General features: G+C 42.1%; 1 protein-coding gene across 1 annotated transcript in view; it reads right to left on the bottom strand.

The window, feature by feature from the left end:
- Positions 1–21,985, bottom strand: part of SH3RF3 (SH3 domain containing ring finger 3) — a 438,432-nt gene that overhangs the window by 23,765 nt on the left and 392,682 nt on the right. The window contains exon 9 of the mRNA XM_075061458.1: positions 19,880–20,214. Coding sequence (XP_074917559.1) covers positions 19,880–20,214 — 335 coding nt within the window. The remainder of the gene's footprint in view (positions 1–19,879; positions 20,215–21,985) is intronic.

The raw sequence follows: 21,985 nt of genomic DNA, 5'->3' as shown, positions 1-21,985 counted from the left end.
CAAACAATTCATAAAAGATGCACTGAATTACAAAAGTAAAATGAGATTGATTTTATTAACTCCCTTGAGTGTGGCCTAGAAGCTAGGAGAACAAACATTGCTACTACTCTTGCAACATATTTCTGGGAATTAGCAAGAAGACGGTCACACTGCTGTTGTGGTATCACAGCATTAAAGTCAGGGGCAGAATGAGAGCTGCCCTATGGCTTTTTAAAAAGTTTTAATAGTTGACCTGACCAGGGCCGGCTCCAGCTTTTTTGCTGCCCCAAGCAGCGAAGAAAAAAAAAGAAAAAGAAAAACCCGATTGAGCTGCCACTGAAGTGCCGCCGAAGAGGAAGACATGGAGTGAAGGACCCACCGCTGAACTGCCAGCAAACACTAAAGCCGGCAAACACTGCTACTAGGCCAAAATGCACCAGCTATGGTTAGGTGAGCGGTGAGCCAATACCATTGCTTTTCTGATCCCTTTCTATCAGACTGTTCATTTTATTGTGCTATCCTCTCATTACACCTTCACCTCATTTGTCTGTTCTAGCCACCTGTTGCATCCTGCCATATAGGGCTTGTCTCCACTTACCGGGGGATTGCTGAATGGCAATTGATCCACTGGGCGTCGATTTAGTGGGTCTAGTGAAGCCCCGCTAAATCAACCACCGATTGCTCTCCTGTCGACTCCAGTACTCCATCGGAACGAGAAGCATAAGGTAAGTCAATGGGAGAAACTCTCCCATCAACCCAGCGCAGTGTAGACACTGCAATAAGTCAACATAAGGTATGTCGACCCCAGCTACGTTATTCACGTAGCTGGAGTTGCGTAACTTAGGTCAACTTAGCTCCATAGTGTAGACCTGCCCATAGACTCAGAGCTCTTTGGGGCAGGTCTGTCTTTGTTACATGTCTGTATACAGCCTCACACAATGAGGGTACTGACACTTGACTGGGGTTCCCTGGTGCAACCACCATACAAATAACTAATAATACGCCTACACATTGCACTAGCAGCACTTCTAACAACACTTCTCTTTATCCAGCAACCTAATCTGCTAATACCAAAGAGTGCAATATGAACTCAATGCGAACTCTGACAACTTCAATTAATAACAGAAACTGGTAATTTTTTTAAAAAATCTACAATAAAATAGTAAACCTCAAATGCTACTCTTGAATAGTGAAGATTCTGCTTAAATAGTTCACATCTTAAACATGGCACAAGTCCCATAAAAAAAAAAAAGCATTGCCTTCCTGGAATAGAAATGACAGATTTAGGCTGATATTTTGCCTCCAATGCAGCACAGGCAGGTATAAACTCTTTTACTACAATCATACAACAGGAGCAGAAGGAGATTTCTTCTGGACCCCAGCTGCTGATTGGCTGAAGCAATTTGCCTTGAAGAAGCAGGAGCTTATCATTTTTATATTAGCTACTATGTAGTGTAAATGCAAATGCTATTCTTATTCATAAAAAAATGTTCAATTCTGTTTTCCATTATGGTTATTTTTGATATTGTCTCTCTAAATAAGATACAATAGCAACATGCCATCTTTATGAAATAAAGTATCTAAACAAGAATGACATTCTATTCGATTCTATTGGTTCTTATGCTACTATCATCACTGTTGCATCTGAGCACCTTCCAGCAGTGTATTAAGCAATGAGACAACACATCAGCCACATATTTGTTCTCTCATCCGCCTCCCAGTGAGAGAAGTGTGTGCACTAGAGTATTTTGTTTTTTATTTTTTTTTCCCGTGGTAGAACATTTGAATACGTGTAAGTATCTGACCTGCACACAGGGAAGAAAAGAATTGGCAATGGGAGGCACTTGGGTATTAGACACTACTTACAGCAAAAGCTTTGTGGTGTACAGATATGTGTGTGTGCCAGAAATTTCTGGAAAGTATGACATTTGATCCTGTAGCACATATCAGGCATTTATACAATAAGACAACAGTACCTGATGCGTTCAGGAACTGAGGAATCATTTTCTTCAGTACATTAGTTCTAAGGCAAACTACAACTGGATACAATGCAAATGTGACCAGAAATTGTTAAAAAGCAAATGCATAAAACTATCCAAAATCATTATTACTTATTACACCTATGTATAAGGTTCTACTTATCATGGCACCTGGACACAATCTGCATAGGTTAGAACAATGCCGAGCAAATCTCCCTAGAACAGGGAAGATCTGCTTTGTTGAATTTCCATGAATTTCTTCTGAGAGTAGTTGTCATGGAGAGGCTTAAGAGAACATGCAGTGACTGCAGGAACTGGGGCCTGCACTATTTAAGGCTTTAAAGATAATGAGCAGCAACATTAATTTTACCTGAAGTGAACTCGCAGCAAGTACAGAGCACATGTGTAATATTCTTTACATCAGCTGTATTTTCAGCTACAATTGCAGAAGCTTCCAAATATCCATCAAGGTTAGCCCTAGGATGGCCAAAACCTGCATCTGAGAGAAAGGAGTGAAACCTCTTGGCTAAAGATGAAAGAAGACATTACTGATCACTGCTGCTGCTGCTTGGAAGTCCAAGAGCAAAGTCTAATATGTTCTTAACATTGTGGAAGACATTAATAATAAGCAAACAAATACCCTCAGGGCTTGGCTTCACTCCAAACTCCAAAGTGCTGCTGCGGGAGCGCTCCCGCGGCAGCGCTTTGAAGTGCGAGTGTGGTTGCGGCGCCAGCGCTAGGAGAGAGCTCTCCCAGCGCTGCACGTACTCCATCTCCCCGTGGGGATTAGCTTGCAGTGCTGGGCGCTGCACACCCAGCGCTGGGGCACAGTTTACACTGGCGCTTTGCAGCGCTGTAACTTGCTGTGCTCAGGGGTGTGTTTTTTCACACTCCTGAGCGAGAAAGTTGCAGCACTGTAAAGCGCCAGTGTAGCCAAGGCCTCAGTGGCCCAAGTCTTGCAAAGTATGCACATGCTTAACTTTCAGTTGATTCAGAGGGACTATTTGGGCTTTGTCTATACACAGAAACTGTAGCATTTTAACTTTAAATTGGTTTTTAAACTGATTTAGTTAAACTGGGGCAAAACTTTGTGAACACACTTATGGTGCTTTAAGAGTGACTTATTTTAGTTTAGCTGAAATTTGTTCCTCATCAACTTAATCCAAAATAGGTCTGGGTTAAACTGGAACAAGAGTGTTTACACAACCTGCTGCACTCTGAATTCACATCTTAAATGTGGGCTGGGGAGGGATGGGACTTCCCCTTCCCCTGCACAGGCTGCTCCCAGGGCTGGGTCAGACCTACCTTTGGGTCAGACCCTACCTTTTCCCCAGCTGCAGGAAGCTCCATGGCTGCTGGCTGGGAGCCCAGCTCTGAAGGCAGAGCTGTCGTAAGCAGTACCATAGAAGTGAGGGTGGGGCATGGTATAGTATTGCCACCCTTACTTCAGCGCTGCTGCTGATGGTGGTGCTACCTTCACAGTTGGGTGCCTAGCCAGCAGCCGCTGCTCTCCAGCCACCCAGCTCTGAAGGCAGCGCCACTGCCAGCAGCAGTGCAGAAATAAAGGTGGCAAGATTACATTCCCACTATAGGAGCCTTGAGATCACCCCCCACATACTTCTTTTGGATGGAACCTCTATGGTTAACCCATCGTGAAATTTCATATCTAAATATCTGAAACCATGAAATTAAAGATTTTTAAAATTCTATGATCGTGAAATTTTCCAGAATAGACTGTGAATGTGGTAGGGCCCTAAACATTGTATATAAACTGCATGGGGTGCTTTACTAGCAAAAGGTCTCTGAGGACTTGAGAGGAGGCAGGAGTGAGCGGGCCCTGCCACACTTCTAACATGCTTAAACGTAAACACATGCATACATCTTTGCAGGATTGTGCTTTATGGGTTTGCCTTCACAGGGACACTTAGGAAAATTAATCCAAATTAACTTTTTAAGAGGATTAGTTAATCCATATTAAACACCTATATGAACATCCTCATTCAGAAGTAAAGTGGCTTTAGTTTGGTTTAGTTTAATTCACTTTGGGAGTGAATTAAGACAAACCAAATGAAGGCCACTTTAATTCTGAGTGAGGTTGTTCACACAGGGGTTTAATGCAGATTAACTAATCCACTTCACATTCAATCCTTTAGTTAATTCGGATTAATTTCCTGGATGCCCCTTGTAGACAAATCCTTAGTCTTCTCCAATTCTTCAAAATGCTTCCCCTGCTAACCCACAGCACCACTCTTATCCAGACTGAGTTTAAGCCTGCCACTAGAATAGATGGGTTTAAATTTAAAAACTGCTCTTAAAACTTTTTTTTTAAAGTTGGAAAATCAATTTCTCCTCTGTGTCTGGCTAACTCATAGCTTCTGTGTTTCCCCACCACAGCAGATGCCATCATGATTATCTGAAACTGCTTGTAAAATTTTCCCCTTCCCCCCGCACCTCCCCCCAAAGCTTTATATATGAGGAATAAACTCTTGCTGGGGAAAACACAGCTCCCTGAAGTCAGCTAAAATAGCCAACCAGTTCCACTTTAAAATGTATTGTAATTTTTAACATATCCACACAGTTTATAGTGTTTAATTATTTTCACTTTCCCAGCCATCCTCTGCCAGTGAGTCCTGCAGATGGCCTGTGGTTATGAGTTTTCAGAAGAGTGACTATGGTGACCACTGATTCATAATAAACATTTTGAGTTTCACAATATTAGTTTTCCATAAATACACACATTAAGTGACCAAAGTATATTTAAAAAAAAAATGACAATCCGATGGCCTCTGGTTTTACATTTAGCCAGTTTCTAAAAAGCTGACTTCAGTTTTTTTATTCTAAGTCTGAAGTCCTTATGAATTATAGACTGGGTGCAGATATTGCATCTAATAACATACATTTTCTTTGCTATGCTTTAAAAATACCTAAAGATGATTTTTGTCCCAGGAAGTATTTTTAAATGCTTGATTCAGAAACCCTTACTCATCGCTGAGTAGCAACTCATACTGAAGCAAATCCCATTGAAGTCAGTAGCACTGCTCCTGGGTAAATGCTACCAGCGTGAATAAGGGCAGCAAATTTCAGTCCACAGAACCTGATTCAGAGTCCGCTGAAGTCAATGGGAAGTATTTCCACTGGCTTCAATGGGCTTTGGAGCAAGCCTTAAATCTACTGAACAGCTCTGTTCATATGCTGAGAGGCAGGAAAAGGAAAGCATGTGTGAGGGGCGGGGGGATAACCATTACAGTGATGATGAACTTGATTAATTTGTTATATGTGAATGTATCATGTGACTGGTTACAACCTGGTCTGGAAGGAATGATTAGACATCACATATTCTGGCAAAGAAAAGATATCAAGAGTGTCTCGAGGCTCAGTTTACCATACTGTGATCACAAAATTAAAAACAAACACAAAAATTTACACTAATGCTGTTGTTGTTGTAACTTGGCAATGCCCTCATGTTCAATGATGAAACCAGAGGAATGCTGCAGAAATCTTCAGCCACATTTCATAATACGCTGTCACAGGACTGATGGTTACCTTCTGGCAGAAAGTGCATTTTCAGTCAATTTGTATAATTCTTTTAGCAGTGTTTATGTAGTCTTTTTAGTTATTCCTGATGTTTTAATCCTCGTACTATAAGTTACTGAAGAGGACACAGGAAAAATTTCTGTGTGTGAACCACGGTTACTTAACAGCAGATTGCAATGAGTTTTTCCAGTAAAGCAAATTTCAAACCTGATGTCGGAAACCAAGTGTATCCAAGTACATCTGTTATGGCATCTGGAATACCTGCTATACATCAGTGACCACCCAGTCCTGTATCAGCTCTCGGTTTTTGAAAGTCAGCTGGCTCATATGTTCTTAGGCAAGTCAAGTCAAGTCAAGTAAGTCAAATTAGTTTGCTCTGGCACTCTGTGGGCATGTGAAGGGGTCACAGAGCCACAAATACTGACATATGACAGATCGTTTTCAGAACTAGATTTGAATTGTTTTTCAATGTGTGATGTTTTAGTGTGTTCTGCATTCGGAATCCATCTATCTGGAATCTGCCAGGCTGATTCTGCTCTGGAAGGCAGAGGGGTTTGCCACATTATGGTGTGTACATCACAGATCAGAAAACAGAGGGCAGGGCGAGATCGCAGATGCAGAGTTCATACTGCATTCTTTTACCTCTGTGCAGGAATTGTGAGATCAACAGTCTTATCAATTAGGAGCTATAATCGGCCCACATGACCATCTACAGGGAGACAAGGGTGTATGTATCGGGTTTGTGGCAGACCGGTACCAGTGCCCGGGACATGGGCAGTCTGGCCTGGTTGAATAGCACTGCGTTCAGGAACCAGAGGCTAACAGACAGATCTGAAGTCAGGAGCTATGTCTCAGAGTCAAAAGCTGGAGCCAGGGTCAGACAGAAAACAGGAATCAAAGTCAATGGTCAGCGCTGAGTTGTAACCCAAAGAGCCATAGCCAAGGTTCAGAGCCGGAGCAGTCAGAACCCAGGTCAACAGGGTTCAGGGACCAGGGCTGAGGGCAGGAGTCAGACAGCATAAAGCAGGGTCTGTAGCAGCAGCAAGCCAGGATCCACAGTGTTGCACAGACAACTTTCCTGTGTCTCTTTCCAGCTTAAATAGTGGACCCAGCCCAATCAGGGACTCCGAAGCTCCTCCACTCAGACTGCTGTGGGCAGTGCCTTTAGTGGAGGATAAGGCCTTGGAGCTCCCAATTCTCCAATCACTAGCAGAACCATCAGGTAGTGATGTGGATGCAGCAGTGGCCTGTGTGCCCCTGGGACCAGGTTCAGAACCGGTGGATCCTCACAGTGGGTTGCATCTGTGATGGGCTGCTGAGACAGGGAGTGCTGAGCTTTGAGGGTGGACCTGGGAAGCTGGATAGATGCTCAGGAGGGATATAATGCAAAATAGGATCAATTGAGGGGCTAGGACTGCTCCTTCCTCATGCTACCTGGGTATGCTGCACAATTTTGCTGAAAGCTGCTGTGATGTGAGTGTCCCTTTGCATGGGAGAGGAGGGTATCTTAATTTACATCACCCTTCTGCCACTTACCTGCCTGTGATGGGGTTTTCACCCCACACTAGCCTAGAAGAGGTTAATGGGGCTGAGAACAGGCCAATTAAGTGGACAGGCCACACCTGAGGGAATTAGGTGGCCTAAGTAACCCCAGATCGAGGATGGAACCCAAAGGAGAAGGAACAGGTGGGGCTAGTATAAAGCCAATGAGTTGGCAGCAGAAAAGGATGGCAGAAGGGGGCTGCAGTGTGGAAGGCTGCAGTCACTCTCTGGGCACTAGAGAGGGAAAGAAGGAAACCCAGAGAGAGAGAGAGAGAGAGAGAGAGTAGAAGCCCTGGGATCCAGGCCCTGAAGGAAGGGTTTACCCGGAAGGGTGGTGGAATGAAAACCTGAGAGAAGTGGAGTAGGAAACATCCCAAGGAAACAGCAGCAAGAAGGGATGTTGCAGAGCTTGGCTGATGATCAAAGCATCTCTGAGTTGGAACCCCAAGTAGAGGGTGGGCCTGGGTTTTCTTACCAGCCACTGGGGAAGTGGTACAATCAAAGCAGTGGATTTGAAGGATGGTTTGTTCTGTGGGACTTTGATATCCCCAAAGGTGATGGTGGGGAACAGTGACCTGGCTGGAGAGCCAAGTCACAGAGAGGGAGCACCCCACACCATGAAGACAGAGCACCCCGAATCACAGAAAGAGGCTGTGTGGCACACACATGAGCAACAAAAGGAGATGCTGGATCTGGAAGAAGTTAACCCCCAGAGCAGCCAAGTGGAGGTATCCTAGCCTTGAGTACAGCACCCTGGGATAATGCCTCCATAGAGAGATGTTTTCTGCCCTTACCCATAAAGAGCATTTAGGCTCCTTCTACCACATCACCATTTCATCTTCACCCACTGACACCATCCGAGTGCATAAGTTGCACTGAACTGTCTGATGGTGTGTGCTACATCACTACAGCCTCTAGCCCAATTTGATTCTTTTTTGATGCATGTCACAGAATCCTAGGAAGGAAGGGACCTCGAGGGGTCATCTAGTCCAGCCCCCTGCATTCAAGGCAGGACTAAGTATTATCTAGAGCATGTCTGACAAGTGTTTGTCTAACCTGCTCTTAAAAATCTCCAATAATGGAGATTTCACAACCTCCCTAGGCAATTTATTCCAGTGCGTAACCGCCCTGACTTAGGAAGCTTTTCCTAATATCCTACTTAAACTGCTCATGTTGCACTTTAAGCCCATTGCTGCTTATTTTATCCTCACAGGTTAAGGACAACACTTTTTCTCCCTCTTCCTTATAACAACCTTTTATGTACTTGAAAACTGTTATCATCTCCTCATCTCAGTCTTCTCTTTTCCAGACTAAACAAACCCAATTTTTTCAATCTTCCCTCACAGGTCATGTTTTCTAGACCTACAATCATTTTTGTTGCACTTCTCTGGACTTTCTCCAATTTGTCCACATCTTTCCAGCTGAGGTCTTGTCAGTGTGGAGTCGAGCAGAAGAGCTACTTCTAGTGTCTTGCTTACGACTCTAGTGCTAATACATCCCAGAATGCTGTTTGCTTTTTTTTTTTGGCAACAGTTTTATACTGTTCACTCATATTTAGCTTGTGATCCACTACAATCTCCAGATCCCTCTCCGCAGTACTCCTTCCTAGGCAGTCATTTCCTATTTTGTATGTGTGCAACTGATTGTTCCTTCCTAAGCGGAGTATGTTACATTTGTCCTTATTGAATTTCATCCTACTTACTTCAGACCTTTTCTCCAGTTTATCCAGATCATTTTGAAGTTTAATCCTATCCTCCAAAGCACTTGCAACCCCTCCCAGCTTGGTACAGTCCACAAACTTTATAAGTGAAATCTCTATGCCACTATCTAAATCACTGATGAAGATATTGAACAGAACCGGATGCAGAACTGATCCCTGCGGGACCTCACTCGATATGCCCTTCCAGTCTGAGTGTGAACCACTAATAACTACTTTCTGGGAAAGGTTTTTCAACCAGTTATGCACCCACCTTATGGTAGCTCCATCTAGGTTGTATTTCCCTAGTTTGTATATGAGAAGGTCATGTGAGACAATATCAAAAACCTTGCTAAAGTCAAGATAAACCACATCTTCTGCTTCCCCCCCATCCACAAGGCTTGTTACCCTGTCAAAGAAAGCTATTGGCTTGGTTTGACATTATGTATTTTTGACAAATCCAGGCTGACTGTTACTTATCAACTTATTATCTTCTAGGTGTTTGCAAATTGATTGCTTAATTATTTAATACATTATTTTTCCGGGTACAGAAGTTAAACTGATTGGTCTGTAATTCCCTGGGTTGTCCTTATTTCTCTTTTTAGAGATTGGCACTATATGTGCCCTTTTCCAGCCCACTGGAATCTCTCCTATCTTCCATGATTTTTCAAAGATAATTGCTAATGGCTTAGATATCTCCTCAGCTCCTTGAGTATTCTAGGAGGTACTTCATCAGGCCCTGGTGACTTGAAGACATCTAACTTGTCTTAGTAATTTTTAACTTGTTCTTTGTTTATTTTAGCCTCTGATCCTATCTCATTTTCATTGGCATTCACTATGTTAGATGTTCAGTCACTACCAACTTTCTTGGTGAAAACAGAAATAAAAAAGTCATTTAGCACTTCTGCCAGTTCCACATTTTCTGTTATTGTTCCTCCCCCCTCATTGCGTTGCCTTCCTCATTCTTCTAATATTTGTAGAATGTTTTCTTGTTACCCTTTATGTTTCGAGCTAACTTAATCTCATTTTTTTGCCTTGACCTTTCTAATTTTGTCCCTACATACTTGTATTATTTGTTTATATTCGTCCTTCGTAATTTGATCTAGTTTCCACTTTTTGTAGGACTCTTTTTTGAGTTTCATACCACTGAAGATCTCCTGGTTTAGCCAGGGTGGTCTCTTGCCATTTTTCCTATCTTTCCTACACAGTGGGATAGTTTGCTCTTGTGCTCCTAATAATGTCTCTTTGAAAAACTGCCAACCCTCTCAAATTGCTTTTTCTCTTAGACTTGCTTCCCATGGGATCTTACCTATCTTGAAATCTATTACTTAATGTGGCTGGTTCCCTCCTACCAATTCCTTAGGAATCATGAACTCTGCCATTTCATCATCAAAATTCTCAACCAGTTCCTCCCTATTTGTCAAAATCAAAACTAGAACAGCCTCTCCCCTAGTAGCTTTCTCCACCTTCTGAAATAAAAAATTGTCTCCAATACATTCCAAGAACTTGTTGGATAATCTGTGCCCTGCTGTGTTATTTTCCCAACAGATATCTTGGTAGCTGAATTCCCCCATCACCACCAAGTCCTGTGCTTTGGATGATTTTGTTAGTTGTTTTAAAAAAAGCCTCATCCACCTCTTCTTCCTGGTTAGATGGCCTGTAGTAGACCTTATCATTATATTACCCTTGTTTTTTACTCCTTTTATTCTGTCTCCTATTTCCATCTCAACCTCAGTCCAAGTGTAGACATTTTTAATATATAAGGCAACACTTCCTCCCTTTTTTCTCTGTCTGTCCTTCCTGCAAATTCTGTTCCTATATCTTTTCACATAACATGCACAGTACTTTATCTTTTTCTTTCCAGCACTCCCTTGGGTGCCCTTGTCTTTTGTCAGTTCTTTGGTTTTCCCCCAAGCAAAGCTAAGGATTTAGTAAACAACACAGGCCCTATTCACTATAAAATGAGACCTCTGTAGGTGCCAGAAGAATGCTACATCTTTGAGTTCACATAGTCTCATCTTGAAGCCAAAGCATTCTCCATTCACAATTTCTTTGGTTTCACCTCCCCTTATAGCTTGCACTTGATGGGAAATGACTTTCCTCTCCTACAAGAGTTTAAGATTTAAATTTTTTTCTCATCCAAATGCAGGGTGAAAAGTCAATCTCTACAATTTTTGAGAACTAATCATCCAATATTTTTTTTGGATCAGGTAAATCAAAATTTGTTTCAATTTTTACTTTTATATTTTTATACAATTTTTACTGTAAGTTAACTAAAATGTCAAGAGTCATTTTGAATAAAAAATAAAACATCTTGTTTGTCAAAATGAGGCATTTCTACAATTTCAGAACTGTTTTTCAAAAAAATTTCAAAAAAATTTCAAATCAGGTCTGGCTAACCCAGTCCTTTCTGGTATTTTCTGTTGCCGTGTGTGTGAGTGGGGTGGTGGTGTGGGGATTTTGTTGGAAAATTCCTGAGCAGCTCTACTGATAGCCACAAAGTGCAGCACAGAGACATTAGCGATGATACCAGGAAAATTTCCCTGCGGATATATGAGGGATCCTCCGATTGCATTACAGGAAAAATGGACTTTCAGAGGCCGCTTTGCAGCAAAGTCAAGGTGCAAAATTTCTGTGGGGAGTTTGTAAAATCTGAGGAAGAAAAAGAAATTTTGATCAATAGCACACTGTCTTTGACCTAAGCAAAAGAACCCCCGCCAGTCACAAAGACAATCTGTTTTATTGTAAAGCAGAAGTATGCTATGTTTTGACAGCTGGGGTTCATGCTTTTGGCTGGGTTAATTGCCAGCCTGAAAAATATTCATCATTTGGTTGCCAGTTTTTCTGTCCTTTTGATTGAGCTTTAGTGATGGCAGAGAAGGCGCTGGAGAGATTTGAAGCATGAGCTCTCTACCCCAAATCTGCACTCTGTGGCCTGAACTCACATGATCGGAAGAAAAGGCTTCCCTCACGGGCCAAGTTTCTGGTGAATCACTTGATGGTCACAAGATCAGCCTTCTGAAGTGTGGAAAGCTGGAGCTCGTTACTGGTGGTTACAGCCTGCTATAGTGTATTGAAAAGAACTGGATCTTTCACAGCACAGAATTTATTCTTTTAGCTGCTTATATTTTTGATGCAAAACTTGACAATGTTACTACTTTTGTTCTCTACATTCAGAGGAAACCAAACTAGAAGAAGAACTAAAGTGTGATACTTTTCTGTAATTTACTTTTTTATTTTTGTCATGCTTTATTTTCTTTTGTCTTCCACTTTCTTCTCAGGTGAATGTTTCAAAGCAAAATAAATAAATAAATAAAGAAGAAGAAGAAGAACAATATTTTATATCACTTCATCTGTACTAAGATTACTGAATTCCACTTCCAAAAATTTAATGTTAGTCATATTGAAAGTCCTTAGCTTCTTTTATATTTACTTGTCCCAAAGTGACCACTATTTTGGTCATTTAATATCTAATAAAGTCAGTGGGATTTGAAGGGACTCAGCACCGCACATTTCAGACTGATTCTCTATTTTCGGAAAGAAGAATTAATTTTTTTTAGTAAATACAAAGTGATAAAAATCCTTTTCACTTTCACACAAGTTAATAATATATGAAAAAGCTGCAAAACAAATTTTAAAACTTAGTCACTGAGAACTGAGGTGGGCTCTGAACCTTGTAGGATCAGGTCCTGGATGCAGAATTTGAACCTATCAGTCTGGTGGTTAGAGTGACAGTTTAAACAGGCAATCTGGATGAAGACGTTTACTATGAAATAAGGAAAAAGACAATCTAACACTGTCTCTTATTTTATTGGGCCAAATTTTCAACAGGATTTCTATCCAGCCTGCAAATTTGCATCTGTAACTTTGTGAGCCTAATTATTTTTGTGCTAAATAACCTGAATTTGTACAAGCAAGTGACACAGGTGAGGAAAAAGACATCTAGCCCCTCTATTATCTACTGATTTACACATGCAAAACTTTAGGTATTTGTTCAGAGTCTCTTTCTGAAAATCTCATTACCTTAACATCAATAAACAGCAATACGATATGTTTTCCCCATTGCTGCAATCTGTTTAACAGATTTATGCAGCTACTGCATAGATTCTAGGAACTCATTTCAAGGTTTTACCCTATTTTAAAGCTGCAAACAAGTTTTTTTTCCTTTACACTTAGAACAACTGTTTAATTTTGGGTTGCCAATTTTCAAACATTTTTGTACATTCTGGCTGTTAAAGCAAAAAAGAGTCAGTAAAACGTATGATAAATTAACAGGCTGCTCACAAAAGCAATCACTTATCCTCAACTTTAGCAGACACGGTGCCAGACGTTTACAGGAATTTAATCAAAATTCTCATCAAAAATGAAATGAGTGGATTTTACAGAAAGTTTAATTAGAGTGGTCAAACCACCAGTGTGACTTGCTTGATTTGATTAAAGTAATAAGGTGCATATTTAATGAGAAATGCATTAATTCATTCAACTAAGTGGCTTTATCAGAGGTGCTAAACAGAGAGAGAAAGTGTGTGTGTGTGTGTGTGAAAAGGAAGCTATAATACAAGGAATTGGCTGAGGTGGAACTAAAGACTATGCTATAATTGCATGTTCTCAGCTGCATTCTACCAGTTGAATTTAGAAAACATTCATCCTGATTGAAGAGATAGGGTCTATGATTTAAAAAACACAACACAGGTCTTTAGTTTCATTCCCTTGCTGAGATCTCCCTCCCATTCTTTCAAATGGGGGAGGTGTGGATTCAGAAAGTTTAGTAGGGATCACAGTTACAGATCGAGTTAGTAGCTAGTTAGTAACTAGTAGCTAGTTAGTAACTGAAGAAACTCAAACACAATCTCTACCATAAAATGAAGCAGTTTGCATTCACTTTTATTTTTCGTTATTTTCCCTCTGACCCGGTGACATTTTAGGGAATCTCTGTTCAATCCACTGGAAAGGGATTTGTTTGGATATCCCCAGCCTGGAATGGTGATATTTTGTTCCTGGAGCAGAATTGTGTCTACCTATGTGATGGGAGGTCTGTGGTGAAACTGCAAAGCAGGAAACTACAATTCCCCATCGCCCTCTCCCCACTGAACATCTTCTTTCCCCTGGCTAGGTAGAAGGAAAGACCCTGGCCCAGGAAATGACAAGACACTTCTGGCAAGGGAAAATTATTCCCATTAGCTGCATTCCCACTGCACTTCCCTTTCTCCTGGCCATTTAAGAGGAAGGACCCTGATCCAGGAAGTGATTGGGCACTATCAGAAAACAGCAGTCACATCGTGAACCAGGAGCTGAAAAGCACCGGTTGCAGGGATCTCCCAGGAAATGCATATAGAACTGCATGCGGAACAGGCTGTGGCTGCTGGATATGACAGCTGGGTGCAAGTCTATATAAGAAATATGAGTAGAGGTCTACTTGAGTCGTTGGGGTCTACTTAAATTCCATGCCATCCTTACTTCTCTTCTGATGCTGCTGGCGGGCAGTGCTGTCTTCAGAGATGGGCACATGGGCAGCAGCCACTGTTCTCTGCTTTGCCTTCAGAGCTGGGTGGCCGGAGACCAGATTTCACAAGGGAGACCAGATTGAATGGTCCATGATGCAATTTTCATGGCTGCGAATTTGGTAGACCCCCTACTTATGAGGGAGTAGCAGTGGCTGGGCAGGGAGCTAGTGCAAAGGGGCCCCAGGGAGAGACACACCATTAAGCAATTCTGGCCTGGAAACCCACCTCTTCCATTTCCTTGGACAGAGACTGGACTGGAGAGGGCACCCCAGGCTATAGGTCTGAAGAGCCCTAATTCTTGACTGGGCTGCCACAGGGGGCCCAACCAGAACCGCTATTGCTCATCTTGAACTGTAACTGGTTAACCCTCTGTACCCAGAATATTTGCAAGCTTCCCTTTTCCTGCCAGCACTAGTAAAATACCCTTCCACTTCACCTAGGTCTAACTGCTGAAGCACCTTCAGGGCTTGCCTCTGAGTGGTGGCACACCTGGCAGGCTACTGGTGCCTGAGAGGTTTGGTGTCTAGCTGCTCTGGGCAGCTATGATAATTACAGGGCTTTCTCCCCCATCTGTCTTTCTTTGCCCCTCCTCCCTGGTGTATATCATGTGTCCCTCTCCCTGTCCTTTGCCCAGCACTTCATGACTCCCACTGTGCCCTTCATCCTCTTGTTCTACCCCTTTGCTTCCATCCCTCCTGCTGTTCTGTGCAGTGACTCCTGTTATGCCTCTCAACTCCCACTACTGGCCTGCCTCTCCTCTTGTGCCTCCCTTACATTGATGCCCCTTTGATTTCTGTTCTACTCGCTTCCCTCTGTTCTGCCCCCAACCTGGTATTCCTGTGGGGTCTCCTCCGCGTCAGGGAGGGATCCGTTAGTCCTAGGAGAGAGAAATGTGGGAGAAGGTGTAAGGCTGAGTGAAGAGTGCAATTGCACAGTTAATGTGAACCCCTGCAATGGGTCAAATTCTGCCTTCTGACCTGTGAGTGCCTCCCAGTGAAGTCAAAGGATGTTCAGCTCCTTTGAAAATCAGTGACCTTCAGATAGAGCCTAAATATGAATTTAGTTTCTGAAGTTTGCCAGGATAGAAAGTTTTGGCCAAGATGTTTCAAAAATAGGTTGAAACAGAGGATTGATGTCTGAGATTTTAAAAGCTGTCCCTGGGGATTAAATTTAATGGGAGATGAGTGGCCCTATCCCCTGTACTACTCTGAAAAACTCAACCTTGGTGATGACTTTTGCTGCCACCCTTTAAACTCACAACAAAATCTGAGGATGTTTGGGCTGTGCTCATATCTGAACTGTATGGCTGACCTCTGTCTCTATCCAGACCAGAATCTCAACTTTGTGGCTCAGGTTCTTCTCCAGTAACAAGTGGCTTTAAGTCTGTCACTAGCCTAAATCTTGAATGGCTAGCCAACTACAAAAGCAGTTTCTCCTCCCTTGGTGTTCACACCTCAACTGCTAGAAAAGGGCCTCATCATCTCTGATTGAACTAACCTCATTATCTGCAGACTGATTCTGGCCTGCATATTTATACCTGCTTCTGGAAATTTCCATTACATGCATATGACGAAGTAGGTGTTCACCCACGAAAGCTCATGCTCCAATACATCTGTTAGTCTATAAGGTAAAAGCAGCAAAGAATCCTGTGGCACCTTGTAGTACTAACAGACGTTTTGGAGCATGCTTTCGTAGGTGAATAATCCACTTCGTCAGATGCATGTAGTGGAAATTTCCAGGGGCAGGTATATATTAAGCAAGCAAACTAGAGATAACGAGGTTTGATCAATCAGGGAGATGAGGCCCTGTTCTAAGCAGTTGAGGTTGTGAAAACAAGGAGGAGAAACTGGTTTGTAGTTGGCAAGCCATCACAGTCTCTGTTTACAGTGAGAGTGTGGCTGATTGGTTAGGTCGTGTGATGGTGTCGCTGGTGTAGATATTGGAGGAGTTGGCATCGAGGTTTGTTGCATGGATTGGTTCCTGAGCTAGAGTTACTATTGTACTATAGCAGACCTTAAGGTGGTCATCCTGCAGCAAAAAAAACTTCAGGACCAGACTTCAAAGAGAAATTGCTGACCTTCAGTTCTCGTCCACTCACGCCTCTTCTCTACCCTATGCTACATTGATGACATCTTCATCATCTGGGACCCATGGTAGGACTCTGGAAAAATTTCCATTCATGATTTTCAACAGCTTCCACCCACTATCAAATTCAGCCTGGACCAATTACATTGGAGGTCCACTTCCTAGACCCACAGTGCAAATAAGTGAGCACTTACACTGACGCGGTCCTACTACTTCACGTCTCCAGCTTCCATCCTGGGCACATACACGTTGTCTACAGCCAACACTGAGGTACAACTGCATCTGCTCTAACCCTCAGACAAGAGACCAACACCTACAAAATCTCCACCAAGATTCTCTTAAACTACAATCGCACGAGGAAATAGGAACAGATCAACAGAGCCAGACGTGTACCCAGAAGGCCTACTCTGCAACCCAAGAAAAAAACAACAGGACTCCACTGGCCCATCACTATTAGTCCCCAGCTAAATTGCTCCACGCATCATCAGATCTACACCCATCCTGGACAATTGATCCCACACTTTCAGGGCCTTCGGTGCAGGCCAGTCCTCGCCCACAGACAACTGCCAACCTGAAACATTATTCTCACCATGTAACTTGGCACCATAGTGACTCTAGCTCAGGAACCAATCCATGCAACAAACCCGATGCCTACTCTGCCCAATATTACACCAGCGACACCATCACGGACCTAACCAGATCAGCCAACACCATCATCGGTTCATTCACCTGCATGTCCACCAAAGTAATATATGCCATCATTATTGCCAGCAATACCCTCTGCTACGTATATTGGCCAAACTGGACAGTCTCTACGGAAAGGATAAATGGTCACAAATCAGATATCAGGAATGGCAATATACAAAAACGTGTAGAGAGAGCACTTCAACCTCTCTGGCCACACTACAGCAGACCTTAAGGTGGCCATCCTGCAGCAAAAAACTTCAGGACCAGACTTCAAGACGAAATGCTGAGCTTCAGTTCATCTGCAAATTTGACACCATCAGCTCAAGATTAAACAGAGACTGTGAATGGCTTGCCAACTACAAAACCAGTTTCTCCTCCCTTGGTTTTCACACCTCAACTGTTAGAACAGGGCCTTATCCTCCCTGATTGAACTAACCTTGTTATCTCTAGCTTTCTTGCAGATATATACCTGCCCCTGGAAATTTCCACTACATGCATCTGACGAAGTGGATATTCACCCACGAAAGCTCATGCTCCAAAATGTCTGTTAGTCTACAAGGTGCCACAGGATTCTTTGTTGCTTTTGCAGATCCAGACTAACACGGCTACCCCTCTGATACTAGTCCATAAGGTGACACAGGACTCTGTTGCTTTTTACAGATCCAGGCTAACATGGCTACCCCTCTGATACTAGCCTAAATTTGAACTTCCTAAAAATTCTATTCAGATTTTATTCTGATTGTGCAGAGAATAGGTGCATAGTTTGGATTGGACAAGCCTCAATCACGACTTCTAAGAAGAGAGGATAAGATAAGAATGAAATGCTATATGACTAGATTTGGGGTCTATTGCTCAATGCACATCACAGTTATATGCCTCTCTCTCCCTCAGAAGGAGGGGAACAAGCCTCTAAGATTCCAATTTATCATTTTAATCATCACTTTATCTGCCACAATTTTTTGCAAGGACTATCAGTTTTCTGCAATACTTTGCATTACTGAAATATATAGTTAGTTTATTGATTATTGTCCATAAAGATCAAATAATCATATGGCTTTTATTTTGCCTCAGACAAAGTCAATAACTTTAAGCTTTATATGTTTGGATGAGTTTACAAATATTTTCGAAAACAACACAGTGTAACTGGGCCTGTATAGTTTTAATGTGGAATCTTACCAGAAATCTATCAACAAAAATGTACAGACATTTGGATTCCTTTTTGAGCTTTTTTTAAAAAGTACCAAAATCCCACTGCATTAAGCCTTGATGAGGAACACATTTCTGAGGTAACACAGATCTCCCACTAAATTTGCCAATATACTGTAGGTTTTCTTTCCCTTACAAAAGTAGTAACTCGGGTTGCAAATAAAAAAGTATTCTACTGGTCACATATCATGGAACATTCAGTGTTAGTTGGGAATTCAATGGTTGGAAACAGATACCTAAATTTCACATCCAGGGCAGAATTCAATGCCCTTCTTCTCTTTATTGAAAGACATCAGGAAGATACTCAAGAGAGAGGATTAAGAGGGGATTTTAAAACTCCCATTCCTCATCTCTGTGAAACTAATATTTATCTGTGAACCTGAGCACATCTCATATTTACCAAGTTCCCTTCAGCACACTCAGGAGATCTCCAAACACGACATTACTGTGTATGCAGTAAATGTTTATCCCATGCATGTCTGTCACTATGGAGCGACTTAGTGAATTCAGGAAAAAAAATATTCTGCAAATCCAGGAGAAAGCTAAACTCCTCACCTCTCATGCTGTTCAAACACAAGCCATAGTTTGCTGCCAGACTGAGTTTATCAGTAGGCTCTGCTATGGTGTCCAGTGAACAACTCTCAGAGTTGATATAGGGGAACTGTTTGCAAAGGGTAAACTCTGGGTGAAAGCAAAATATTTGTTGAGTCTAAAAGGCTGACAATGTTTAAAGCCCTGGCTTTCATTAGCAACACGTTTAAGGCGCAGACATTGAAATATTGTTTCCAGTGTTGATTCCTAGAAGCTTGAATCTACAATGTATCAATCCCATATTGCAATGAGTCATATTTAATCCAGTTCTCTGTTTCACTGAACCATGGCAATGCAATTTTCTGAAAGAAATGGAGATGTTTACAGAACTGTTAACAGCTCCTACCATTTACATGTCAGTGTTCTATTGTGCTTCCATCACCAGCACCCAAGGCTTGTACCTCATAAAACTTCTTCCATGTAATTAGACGGATAGTTTCTGACTTAGCCACCTGTTGTGAAGCCTGTCTCTCCAACAATGTCTTTCTATGCTATTTCAAATCTGTAAGATTCAGACACTAACCAAGTAAAGTGCCAGAAGGTAGAAATGTAACAGATTAACAGCAAAACTCATTTCTCATGTGCAAGTGGATAATGCTACAGTATAACCAATGAACAGATTTTAAAAAGTATGAAAATAGTTGTAGATGTAGATGCCCAGTGGTTACATGATGAAATGCTGCTTCTGCCTCTCATAGAAAACCTAGTGAGCAAAAGCATCTCTTGATGTTTGTCCTTTGCTTCCCTTATTTAAACGTTGGGCTGGGGGACCATTGACACCTATAGAGGATTGTTTCTATATCTTTTTTTATGACAGTTAGCTAGGAAAAACCTTAGTCTATAAATTCAGACAAGATGCAGGCTCAGCAAGCTTGTTAAACATGCAAGTTTGACAGATTAACCAGGAAAACTATCACATCTCTCCTCACACACACAAAGGCATTAATCAAAACTATATGGTTTTAGCAAGGATGTTCGGTGGAAACAGAAGAAGAAAATAAGTCAGATATCATTTAAGATTTTCAAAATGGTATGCTGCTTCCCCCATTGCTAACTACAACAGAGAAGACAATTACCTTTTCATTTTTCCTCTCCTCTGCTTTGCAGGAGGTGTTGGTTGGGCTGGAAGTCACCAAGCTGCTGATCGGCCCATTTCCTGCCTCCCCGTTCAAGTTGGCCGCACTGACATTTGGAGGAGTAATGGCTGCTGCTGCTGAAGTGAGAGGAATGATGGGCCTGGCACACTGTGCTCCAGGAACAACTTGGACAGCGGACTGGTGGCCATGTTGTGGAGAAGCCATGGAGTGTGACCTAACCACAGTGGCTGGGAGACGGGATGGAGAGTTCTGGGTTCTCAGAGGTGAGACGGTTGCCGTGGGCCGCTCCGGTACCTGGGCAGAGGGGTGTGCTACTGAAGAATAACAGGAGGAAAGCACAGCAAAGAATGAAGCTTGTAAGTACTGATACAGGTCAAATTAACAGATAATTTTATTTACTTTATGATAAACATACTTTACTCCCTAGTGTTAGACTGTCCACAGGAGAGGTAAAAGTTTGTCTTAACATCTGAATGTATTGTATTGGAAGAAGAGTGGGGCAAAATTTTTATTCCAAACCTATTTTTGCTGAAAAATGCTGATTCAGGTCAACCAAAACATTGTACGAATTTGTGTCGACTTTGGCAAATTGTTTCAATCAAAGAAAATATTTCAGTAATGTCTAAATCGTTTTGACATTTATAAAAATGACACTTTTTGGTTTTCTGGGCTATATTCATAAGGGCACCATTCACAAAAAGGAGGAGGTTGTGGTGCTGCCAGCCTCCCTTGAACCCAACATCCCTGTGAGTAGGGCACTCACTTAGGACATAGGAGACAGGTTCGCCTTCCCACTCTGGAGCAAGGACTTGAACCCAGGTGAGTGTCCTAACCACTAGGCTACTGGTTCTTCTGATGTAGTTTTCTCTCAGTCTATCCTGCTGAAGCTGTTCCACTTTGTATAAAATACCTGAATTGTCATTAGACCGCAGATAGAGAGCACGAGAGTGACTTTATAGCCCATGGTTAGAGAGCTTACCTGGGAATGGGCACAGGTCCCTACCTCAATGAAAATTTAAGTATTTTAAACCAAGTGGAACAGCTTCAAGGGAGAGTGAAAGAGACCTACCCTCAAATAGCCTGTAGGCTAGTGCATTCACCTGATCGTGAGGAAACCCGGATTTACATCTCCATTCCAGGGTGGGGATTCAAACTTAGGTCTCCTGTCTCTCACCTCCTGGGTGAGTGCCCTAGCCACTGGGCTTTCAGGTATAAGAGTGTGTATGGGGAGGAGAGGGACAGTGCCACTACCAACACAAAATGTGGGGTTCGGGTCAAACAGATTTTTTTTCTCCAATTTTTCAGAACTGCCAGTGAATCAAAAAATCGGTTACTCATGTGGCTCTACCTGAAAGTATTTCCCTCTTATGAAACACACAGTGTTTTAAAATAAAACCCCACAATTCCTACCACATCTTGTAAACAGCCCACTGAGTGTACTGTTGACTTCTACAATCATTGAGTGTCCATGGTATTTACTTTTCAAGGTAAATACAAATATACTCCATTTTAAAAATAAATTCCTACTTCACTCTAATAGTTACTGTTAACTCCTTGATCATTTCTGGAGTTCCCAACTGTTAAACTTACATCAACAGGGACTAATTTAGATATTAAAACTGATCTTGTATTTTTGAACTATGATTTAAAGAAACCAAAAACTGTACAATATTTTAGGCTTAAAATGTACTGGCACTTTAAAAAAGAGAATAGCAAATTACTATGGTGTTCAAGACAAGTTAAGTGTGCCGATCATTAAAGCACGGTTGAGATCAGCTTGGTTTCTGCCAGGAAAGTCCTAAAGGGACTATGCAAAACCATTTCGTTTTCCTTCCCCAGATAGGTGAACTCCACTTCACCTCAGCAGATCACCACCATGACTCAGGGAACTACTGCTCCTCTGTATAACAATAACTACAACACACTGACTAGCAATGCCGGCTCTCCAAGGATCCAGGAAACTACAGAATGCTTCATGTGTCAAGAAGTATAGCACAGAGCTCCAGTTTCATTTCCATGCCTAGGTCTTTTCTGATCTCCAGGTGGGTTTGTTGCTTTGTACAGTGGAGAAGAATAGGCCAGAGT

This window comes from Chelonoidis abingdonii, chromosome 1 (assembly GCF_003597395.2).
Source record: "Chelonoidis abingdonii isolate Lonesome George chromosome 1, CheloAbing_2.0, whole genome shotgun sequence".
Classification (NCBI taxonomy): domain Eukaryota; kingdom Metazoa; phylum Chordata; order Testudines; family Testudinidae; genus Chelonoidis; species Chelonoidis abingdonii.
Note: the sequence above shows the minus strand (reverse complement) of the source record. Positions and strands in the feature narration are given on the sequence as shown.